This window comes from Ursus americanus, chromosome 17 (genome assembly GCF_024610735.1).
Source record: "Ursus americanus isolate L20-20 chromosome 17, mUrsAme1.1.p, whole genome shotgun sequence".
Classification (NCBI taxonomy): domain Eukaryota; kingdom Metazoa; phylum Chordata; class Mammalia; order Carnivora; family Ursidae; genus Ursus; species Ursus americanus.
Window position 1 is genome coordinate 33,141,798 of NC_142143.1, and position 11,361 is coordinate 33,153,158.

At 36.4% G+C, this 11,361-nt stretch overlaps 1 protein-coding gene across 1 annotated transcript in view; it reads left to right on the forward strand.

Annotated features, from left to right (window-relative positions):
* The window catches only part of SLC6A15 (solute carrier family 6 member 15), a 41,339-nt gene extending 30,730 nt beyond the window's left edge, over positions 1–10,609 (forward strand). Inside the window, exons 8-12 of the mRNA XM_045779758.2 lie at positions 94–286; positions 1,281–1,473; positions 4,326–4,485; positions 8,044–8,206; positions 9,285–10,609. Of these exons, the coding sequence (XP_045635714.1) occupies positions 94–286; positions 1,281–1,473; positions 4,326–4,485; positions 8,044–8,206; positions 9,285–9,656 (1,081 nt within the window). The 3' untranslated portion in view covers positions 9,657–10,609. The remainder of the gene's footprint in view (positions 1–93; positions 287–1,280; positions 1,474–4,325; positions 4,486–8,043; positions 8,207–9,284) is intronic.
* The last annotated feature ends 752 nt before the right edge of the window (positions 10,610–11,361 follow it).

The window sequence follows — 11,361 nt, forward strand, 5'->3', positions numbered from 1 at the left end:
TCATTTCCTTTAGCTCTTGATGGCATAATTGTATAAAAAGTATACCCCTCCAAACCCATAAATATTCACTCGTTATGTTGGTCTATCTTTCAGAAATTCAAAAATGATCATAAAATTTTTGAAAATGGGCAACATTAGTCAGGATATTATTCCACATCATATCAACCTTTCAGCTGTTACCGCAGAAGATTATCATTTAGTTTATGACATCATTCAAAAAGTGAAAGAAGAAGAATTTTCTGCTCTTCATCTCAACTCCTGTCAAATTGAGGATGAGCTCAATAAAGTGAGTAGGCTGTTTAAGCACTACAGTCATTATCACGCAGGTAACATACACATTATCCAGGACTTTTTTTTAGGAAAATGACCTTTAAAATGCCGGTGGAAGATTATGATGTTTCAAAATTCACATTTTTTATTTCAGAGAATGTACTTTTTTAAAAAGTTTTTATTTTAATTCCAGTTAGTTAACCTGTGGAACTTAAGGAACAAAACAAACAAGCAAAGGGGAAAAATTAAGAGCGAGAAATCAAAAGAACATACTCTCTTAAGTTACAAAGGTTTGCTTTACTTTAAAAAGCAATCTCATCGATTCAGCCACAAAAATTTAAAACATGAATATAAGTTGATTTTCATCATAGAAAATGAAATTAGTCTGATATTTTTCCTGGTATAATCTTAAATACAAAAATTTGAATTATGACTATCATTTACATATGGCATGATTGTTTGGACACATAATTGATATTTAGCCATTTTAATATTTATGTTGAACAAGTCATGATTAACTCCTTTAACTACCATCATTTATTCTAATAAACGTGAAACAGGTGAACATTAATAAGTATCATTGTATTCGCCCTTCCCCTGTATTGCCAAAAAGGAAAATATAATGGAGAAACCGACATTGACCCCTGCAGTAAGATAGCTAACACTATACTTGACTAAACATAAAAAATCACGTGCAGGAAGTTATGGATGGAGTCATCATTTATATAAAAATCTTGAGTTCTGTAAAGAAAGATTTAGTTACTAACTTACCCTTTAAATTTTTTGGTTTTGTCCTTTTTAAATTTTGGTCTATCTGTTGTTTTTATGAGATAACACAATCAACTTTTGTTCGGAGGCACAGTTTCCTAAGAGACAGCATGATATCAGCCTATCTATTTCCAGTAACTCCCGAGCATTATTCAGAGTTTTCCCTCTCCTATGTAACTGGTATATATGGCCGTCCCTTAATATTGCTCGGTACTAATGTTGCCATTTTATACATTTTACAGGCTGTTCAGGGGACTGGTTTAGCTTTCATTGCCTTTACAGAAGCAATGACACATTTCCCTGCATCCCCCTTCTGGTCAGTGATGTTCTTCCTCATGCTAGTCAATCTAGGGCTTGGCAGCATGTTTGGAACCATTGAAGGGATCATCACCCCCGTTGTGGACACTTTCAAAGTGAGGAAAGAAATTCTTACTGGTGAGTTTTTTTAGGTATTTGACTTTTCACTGAACTGATACAGGCCATTTATTTTACTCTTGGTGAGAGGTCAGAGATGGAAATAGGAAAGTGTTTTATTGGGGCGCCTGGGTGGCACAGCGGTTAAGCATCTGCCTTCGGCTCAGGGCATGATCCCGGCGTTACGGATCGAGCCCCACATCAGGCTCCTCCGCTATGAGCCTGCTTCTTCCTCTTCCACTCCCCCTGCTTGTGTTCCCTCTCTCGCTGACTGTCTCTATCTCTGTCGAATAAGTAAATAAAATCTTTAAAAAAAAAAAAGGAAAGTGTTTTATTAATGCCCGTTTATTAATATATATTACTATTACTTGCTATTTTATTTATATGTTTATATACAATGCAAACAATAGACTCAATGTAGATTATATTAATTATTAGTGATTACTTATTATATTACTTTTCATTAATAGTAATGTCACTATCATGAATCTATTCATGAACCTATTATGAGTAGAATGAAGTTATAAAATGTTCGTGTATAATTTTGTAAATGAGACAAGTAATTATTTTTAAAAGTTCAGATCCAATATTCCTTTTCCAAAAAGTGCATCGTTGAAATTGATGAACCTAAATTCAGTTCTCATATGAAATAGCCCTTGTAGCCTACTAGTAGTTAATATCTCTAAGTAGGAAAGAAAATAAAATAATTTATCAACATTGATGGTTATTATTAAGTCCAATCTGCAAGCAGTTATTAAAGTGCCAGTATTGTACTGCACCATCCTCACATTTGAAGGATATAAAAGATATAAGAGAAATTATAAAAGAGATAGAGACATAGGAGAGTCTTGTCTCCAAAAATAATAGCACCGATAACCAAAACCAAGTCTGGTACATAAGACTTACACCTTGTACAATACTCATAGATGGCACAGTAGCGACTTAACATGTCACAAGAATTAAGAAACTGCGACAAGGGTCATCTAAATATATGATGGAACTATCAGTGAAAGAGATGGCAGTTGAATTGGAAAGGGGAAGGGTCTTCCAGGGGTCAAAGGATAGCTTTAGTAATAGCTTCAGTTTAGCAGATATAAACAGAGATAAAGGGAACAGATAAGGAAGGCAGCCAGACCAGAGTGCAGGAACAGGGTTGGGAAGGGATGCAGAAAGAAATTGGAAAAAAATATATAAATGATACTGAATGCTGGGCAGTAGTATACAAGCTCCTCAAAGTCCTGTTTTTAGCTCTGAAAGATTTAGTAGTAACTTCTGTGTACGTATCTCTCAAATATGTAACTTTATCACTTATTGCTCTGCTAAGTTTGTGTATGTGTATGTAAAACAATTTCAGCACTTTGTTAAATACTTCTTCTTAATATTCTCAACTCAGTTGGACATAAATGAGAAACTTCCTTATCTTCTCCCAGAAAAGGCAGTCTCTACTCTGAAGTTTCTGTTTAATTCAAGGCTACCAGTATCCTGCCTGATATGCATACTAAATAACATCTTCGCTGCTTTCCTCATCTTTGCCCCATATCTAAACGCTCCTGTAGTGAGAGGACTTGCAAAATTAAGGGAAAAGCAGCAGTGTGGAGGCAAAAACACACAAGGTAGTATTTGGTGAACTCCACTGGAGTTTGGTCAGAGCAAAGGGGAAAGCCCTCTCTTTTCCCATTACCTGTCTTTCGGGATCATACCTATACTTAAAGTCACATCTCACCTCGATGAAGCGTTCCTCTGTCACCTTTGCCAGATGTGCTTTTGTCTTCTCTGATAGGACAGTAGGATTTAGAAGTAAATTACTTACAATCTTTTCCTCTCAAATCTCCAGCGAAACTCTTACTACCTATACCACCTAGACTGTGCTCTTCTTCACCGCCTACGGTGTCAGTAGGTGAGAGTGAAAAGAGTCACAAGGCTATGGTTCGAGCTCTGCCACTTCCATCCTGAGGCTTTGCGTACAGCATCCTGGGACAAGCATTCAATATTTCAATATGTGAAAGCCTCCAAGTAAATGTTACTTTCTCCTTCTCTACATTATATGCTTATATATAATGTTCGTTTAGATGTGATGTGACTCATCCTACTAGCATTGTGCTTAAGAATGGAGGTGATGACTTCACTTAGCCCATCCTTACGGAGACTGTTAGGGAACCCCCATGTGATCGAACCCCAGGATGTCTGTTTTCTCCCCTCCCAAACTGCCCGTACCTGCTCTATTACATTTACTCGCCTCTGCTCGAAGGTGGTTGAGGAATAGAACACAGTCACGTTTTATTTTTGACTGCTTCTCTACTAAAGAGTGTGAGACAATAGAGTCTAACGTAAATATGGGAATACAGTGTGGATCCCAGAAATCTCCCTAAGCTTTTATATTAATAGTAGCTGGTCAAAAGTAAAGAAGGGGGGGTAATCAGAAGGGAGAATGAAGCATGAGAGACTATGGACTCTGAGAAACAAACTGAGGGCTTTGGAGGGGAGGAGGGTGGGGGAATGGGATAGGCTGGTGATGGGTAGTAAGGAGGGCACGTATTGCATGGTGCACTGGGTGTTATAGGCAACTAATGAATCATCGAGCTTTACATCGGAAACCGGGGATGTACTGTATGGTGACTAACATAATATAATAAAAAATATTATTATTAAAAAAAAGTTACTGTCTTACCATGGATTCATATTAAATCCAGGGGTAAATCCAGGTAACTCCCAATGGGTTTTATTCCATCGTATCAGGAAAGGTGTTGCCTATTTTTATCTTTGACAAGTTATAAAAGTGAAGACAACGTTGTTTGAATATAATAACTCATAATTAAATGTAAAAGACTGGACTGCATAAAAGCTTAATTTTTCCGTCTATTTCTTTTGTACAGTGGTCTGTTGCCTTCTGGCATTCTGTATCGGCCTGATATTTGTGCAACGCTCTGGAAATTACTTCGTTACAATGTTTGATGATTATTCCGCTACACTGCCTCTGCTAATTGTAGTCATTTTGGAGAATATTGCCGTATCCTTTGTTTATGGCATAGATAAGTAAGTATATTTGCTTTTATGCATTCATTTTTCATCTCTACTTTGGAAAGACCAATTGTCAATATCTTTTTCATTTAGAAGAAGAAGGAAATGACTAGAGGGAAAAATTCTTTGCAACAAAATCAAATCTTTTGCAGGCTCTTCTTCGTTTAGTCCTTTTTATAAAGTATATTACCCTATTAGGTGATTAGATAGAATTGTGCGGATGGCAATATAATCTAGGATTCTGGAGCTTTGATTTAATTGTAGTTATCAGATAGTAACTTCTAGGATCTAGTGAGTAATGGCTATGCTCCAAGAACCTTGTTAAGTTGTTTTAAGTTATTATTACTGTCCACATTTCACATTTCTCAGGCTTATGAAACACCACGTGACTTGCTCATCACCTGGACCGAGGCACACCTGGGATTCATAGCTGTCTCTGCTTAACTTAAAGCCTTTCTTCCTATTTACTTTGCTAATCTGTTTTATGGGAGGAATTTTATTTTATTATGATACATAATGCCTTATTTTATTATGCTACTTAAAGTTCTACGTAGCAGGTCAGTTTTGGGAAATGACCTATCCTGCTCTGAGGCGTTTGTGTCGTTTGCTATGCACAAACTTTGTGTTCATGTGGAGTCATTACTTGAATAACTAGATACCTGAACCTCTAAATTATATACCTGCTTGATGTGAAAAGTATAAATACTTGGTGTGAAATGAGGAATTAGAGTAATCTCAGAAGAAAAAGGTCACTGGAGGTTTTGTACAATATTTTTTAAAAGTTGTTGTCTTTAGTTCACATATACGGACTAAGGCAATAAGATTGGCAAGCTTATTAGAGGTCTATGTAAAGGAGGAATGAGTGTGTTGCACGAAGACCAGAGTCTTCTTAAACAACATAGAGAATGTTACTGGTATTGAATGAGCTTCGTGACAGAGCTTGGAGAATGTTTTTATTAGTGTCAAAAGCTCCAGGCAAGGAAGGGGAGGGAGACTTACTTTTAATAATCATGTACCATACGGCAATAGAGGTTAATAGCTGTCTAACATGCATTAAATCTGAATCCTCACAAAAATGCCCTGTGGTAACTAATATCATCCGTATTATAAATGGAAAATTGGCCTTACTTGTACAGGAGAACATGTGTGTTAGTTTTAGAGCCAGGACTGTAATTTAGACCTTAGTTTCAAAATTAGGTATCTCTATACTCTACTAAGACACCCCTAACTCCTAACTTGCACTGTGTCGGAACTTGATATTATTATTGGACTGATCTGTGGATCAATAAGATTGTAATTCGGATTTCCATTTACACAGTTTGTCATTTACAATAGGCATATTACAAAATCTCTCTTTTTAGTAGTTAGTATCCCTAAATAATAATAGTTAACAATAGCAGGAGAAGTGATACTACTACTAATAGTAGTTATTAAAATGATACCTATTAAATTCCTACTATATGTGCACCTATTAAATTCCTACTGTATGTGAGGTGTTGTGCTCTGCATACATTGCCTATGAACCTAACAATAACGTTCCAAGATAGTTTTTGAAAGTGCCCAAAAAAATGCTCTGCCATCTTTTGGTGTTTAACTTAGTGTCTAAAAATGCAGGAAAATTCATTTCACTTGAATCTGGTCAAATCATAGGGGCAAAAAAATTTTTTTTAAACGAGAAAAGGAACAGAATCAATCCCTACAGACTACAAATGCACATAAGCAAAAAAACTAACCATATTTCCAAATGAGTTGAAATATATTTTTTCAAAAAGAAAAAGAATGACATATATCTGTTGTTTAAAAGTCAAGAAATACGATAATTAAAGAAAAGAAATTTGGAAACAGCATAGAACTCAGGAAATAATTGTGAATAATAATATTCAGAAATGATGATCGAATTTAAAAAAAAACACAAAAACAATAAGCACAATGACTACTTCCATAAGAATTAGAAGCTAGAAAGGAGGAGTACTTTTTTTAAATCAAGAAGAAATACCAGGGGCACCTGGGTGGCTCAGTCGGTTAAGCATCTGCCTTTGGCTCAGGTCATGATCCCGGGGCCCTAGGATCGAGTCCCACGTCGGCTCCCTGCTCCGGGCTTGGGGGGGGGGGGGGAAGGTCTGCTTCTCCCTCTCCCCCCTGCTCATGCTCTGTCTGTCTCTCACCATCTCTCAAATAAATAAAATCGAAGAAGAAGAAGAAGGAGAATAGCAAAGGAGCTAAGAGAAGGAATAGAAACAGGAGCTAAGCAAAGACAACTCCACATGTGTGCAATGAAGTCCTCTAAAAGCAGTGGCTGGAACCATGTTAAATACTGTAATTGAAGAAACTTGCCTAAAATAAGTGACAACTGGATGCTGGAAGGGCACATGATACACTTGGAAAAATAGACATAGCCCAGCACCAGGACATAGGCTAGGCTCTTACTTCCAGACAAAAAAAGAAAAAGAAGAAAAAAAAGGAAAAGGGCCATCCAGGCAAAAACAGTAACAAACAAAACTATCAAAATTATTTATGAGAGAAAAATCTGATAGTCAACAAACGTTTTGTAACAATATTATGTAGTTAGAAATATTTACAGTTCTCAAGGAAAGAAAGCATAAGCCACAGATTTTTAAACCAGCAACACTCAACATTCAAGTATAGTGACCACAGATACTAATGAACATACAAGAAATTAGGGAATATAGTTACGATGATGTCTCTCTGAAGTCTCTACTAGAGAACTGTCTTTACACAACCAAAAAATCTGCTGGAACATTGGTGCAAGCCCTGGTGGGTGGGCGGTGATTATCTCTAGATAAATATTAAGGGATATAGACTACTGTGTCATGACTACGCTTTGACAGCGTTAACATCATACACCTAGAAGGGTGGCCTTTATTTCATGCAAATAATACCACAATAACGTTACCTAAAACAACAGCATAAGCCTACAGGTTACCAGGTCTAAGTACTAGTTTCCAGGAAATAGGAGGGTCAGATGTGCTTGTGAAGCAGCACTGTGTGGATGTAATCAGCAAGGTCCAGACTACGAGATTCCTATGGTGCAGAGTGTCCAGCTGATTGAACAGAAAATTGGAAGAAACAAAAAAGAGATGGAGGAGGAACGTAGAGATGGAAAAGGGGCTTGAGAAACACATCAGTCATTGCAATGTGTGGACCTTCTTTCAATTCAAACGAACAGACTATGAAAAGAAGCGACAGTTTAGATTATATAAACACTGATTGGATATTGGATGATGTTAATTATTGCTAAGTAAAAAAAGAGACAAGGAATTTTGGATGTATTGCAGACACTGTGTTTATAGAGTAGAAAGTCATCAGTGGGAAACTGTTCTGTAATTGGGTTGCGTGCTTTCACTAAACAAAAATCACAGTACTTAACTGTTTACATTTTACTTTATAAATGTTCTTAACTTATAAGTCATCACCCAATATGATTTTTTGATTCAGTATAAAATGTCATAAGTTGTCATAGCTAAACCCTTGTGAAACTGTTGATATAACGCACATTTTTAAGGTATAGAAATATTAACTTGAGGCATAATTAAATGCTTTCTTTTTATTTAGATTTATGGAAGATCTGAAAGATATGCTGGGTTTTGCTCCCAACAGATATTACTACTATATGTGGAAATATATTTCTCCTCTAGTGCTGTTATCACTGCTAATAGCCAGTGTTGTGAATATGGGGTTAAGTCCTCCTGGCTATAATGCATGGATTGAAGATAAGGTAAAATACAAAATAAGGAAGTTAAGCAAAAATATATTTATTGTTTTCGGGGTTTTGTCTTTTGCTTTCTTCACAGTATATTTTGCTGTTTAATCAATGGTGTTGTTTTTATGCAAGGATCCTGAGATTTATATTTTATTTGGCCCCAAACGTGTATGATTTTGTTACAGATTGTAGATTTTTTTTAATACATGAGAAACACGGACTTGGTCCTCACTAAAGTATCTGTGTTTATGTCACCATAGACGAACCAATAATTATGGGGCCTTTGACTCTAGAAAAAATATTGCCCAAACCACCAGGAATATTTTTCCTATATAAATTTATTAAATCATGGCCCAGATACTATATAACAAGAAAATTTGCATTAACCATGAAGACATAATTGAAATACATATTGAAGGAAAGCTTCGCTATAACTGATTTATATTGGCAATGATGATTTCAATTTCTGCTTTCAAGGCGCATTAGCCACATCATAGTAAAGATACATATTAACTGTTATAAAATCAGAATGCTTATTTTTCAGAGACACCTCTGACCTTGAACTATTCTATGGTCAATAACTCTGTATAAACAACAACTAAATTCATGACTGGAGCATTCACAAGTCTGTTAACCCTTACTAAAACCCTTGGGGCCAGATGTGCTTCAGGGTTTAGATATGCACGTTTTAGAAAGACAGTGTGGCACGTGTAATTTAATGACTGAGAGCAGTGCTGATTTATTATTCCTCAGGCTTCTGCAGGTGAACTGGGTCATGCTTCTCTAGGTCTTAGCTGAGCTAATTCATACAATTGATTGAAGTTGGAGGGCCGGTCTCTGTGCAATCTTTCATTCTGGGCTTCTTGCTAGCATAATAGACTCAGGGCAGCATCCTAAGAAACAGAGGCAGAGCTCACAAGGCCTGTAAAGCCTCGCCTTTAAAGTTGATTGACGTCACTTCCACAGTATTCTGTTGGTCAAAGCATGTCGCAAGACTCTTTGCTTACAGACCTGAGACAAATACAATTTTTTTTCATGTACTTACAGAGCAAGATTACCAATAATGATTTTTTTTCTTTTCTGGCTTTCACAGGCATCTGAAGAATTTCTGAGCTATCCGACGTGGGGACTGGTTGTCTGTATCTTGCTGATGGTCCTGGCAATACTCCCGGTCCCAGCAGTCTTTATCATTCGTCGCTGCAACCTAATAGACAATAGTTCTGGTAATTTAGCATCTGTGACCTATAAGAGAGGAAGGGTCCTGAAAGAGCCTGTAAACTTAGAGGGAGATGATGCAAGTCTCATTCATGGAAAGATATCCAGCGAGATGTCATCTCCAAATTTTGGTAAAAATATTTATCGAAAACAGAGTGGATCACCAACTCTGGATACGGCTCCCAATGGACGATATGGAATAGGGTACTTGATGGCAGATATGCCGGATATGCCGGAATCTGACTTGTAGCTGGGAGGAGACTACCAGTGGGTTCTATTTGGTTCATTTTTACCAATGAACATTGGCTCTACTAAGAGAAGTATTAGGCTTCACTTATCAGAGGGCGATCTCAGGTGTTCCTTGGCTGTGATCTTTAATCCCAAGTATACGTAAATTCAACTAGAGCATTCCTTCGGATTCTTTGGTTTACATTTGCGCAGAAAGAGCAGAAGGAGTTACAGACAGAGCTTATAGTGACTGAGGTCCAGGTTTGTCAGAATTTTAAAAAATACTTTTGGTGTTTTTTCAAGCATTTCTATCTCAAAGGAAAAAAAAAACAGGCGTTACCTCAGTTTCTAATAATTTCTGGTTTAATAGTATTGGCAATTCAAAAATGGTATAATTTAAAATGTATAAGTTTGCCTTCGGGGTAACTCCCAGTATTACAGTGAGCAGTTCTGCAAGTCGGTGCCTCTAGCGCACTTCCATGAATATATTGTGTAGGTAGGCTCTACTTATTTTGGTAGCATTGATACCTTCTTAGGCAAATAACTGAAGAAAACTGCAAAATATTTTCTTATGTAATCGCTGTATAGAGCAATAGTATCAGAGAATAAGAAGGCACTCATGCTGGATGACAGTTGAGATTCGGAGGTGACTGGGAATCATGTGTGCGATGGTTGTATATTTTGTGTAAAATATATGTGTGAAAATGATCTAAGAATGAGTCACTCAGCACTCTCAAGAATTATGCAGATTCTGCATTTTCCTATGCCGTGTGCCTAAAAACCTACTTGATATTTATTGTGGTTTCAAGATTACTCATAGTATATTTATATATACTTGCAATGTATATAGATGTATATTAGTACTCTAAGTACTGATTTGAAAACTTGAAGCAAGATGGCATTTTATTTCATATCTTTCTGTTTTGCTTCTGTTTTATGCAAATATAAATCCTTTTTTAAGTGATTGTTAAGATTGTATGGCATTACATTTTAAGCTACAAATAAATGAAGTTAAAAATGATGCTTTGTTTTCCACACTGAGTTTCTTGTATCACCTGAATTGGATTATCTTGCATTTCACTCAGCACTTAGGCATTTCGTAATAATTAATCATCACGTGCCAGGAGGGATTAACAGATTGATTAATAGAGTTACCACCACTTCAGAGACAAAGGGAAAATAGAGTACTATGGTTAAATGGTGTTAGCCTAGTCTCACGATTCTTGGAAAAGTGGTCTCCTAGGAGACCGTGTGTCCAGTTCACTGCTTACGGCGTCAGTGTTGTCTCTGAAGTATAAGGAAGTATTAGGATTTTTTTTTTTTTAAGACACTGTTGCATCTATGAAAGTGGAGGAAGCAGAATTCCACCGAGTGCCATCTCACTAAACGGCTTTTATTAATAACTGTCCTACTGCTGTATCAGTCACATTTAAAAAAATCACAATGAATACAGTGGCAAAATAGGGGCGGTAGTACACACACCATATCCACTGATGTGTTTTTGGCCAAATATGTCTGGTCTGCTATAGATATGTGTTACCAGACTACATCACAGCATTTAAAATATATTCCACTGTTGACTAAAACTTTTGGGTTTGTTTTTACATATTCATTGATATTATATTTTGTATCACTTTAAAATTAAGCAATAGTCATTGATAGGCAATGTATGTACATTTTACAGAACTCAAAAATTATAACAATTCAGTGTAGAATGAATTTCCCGC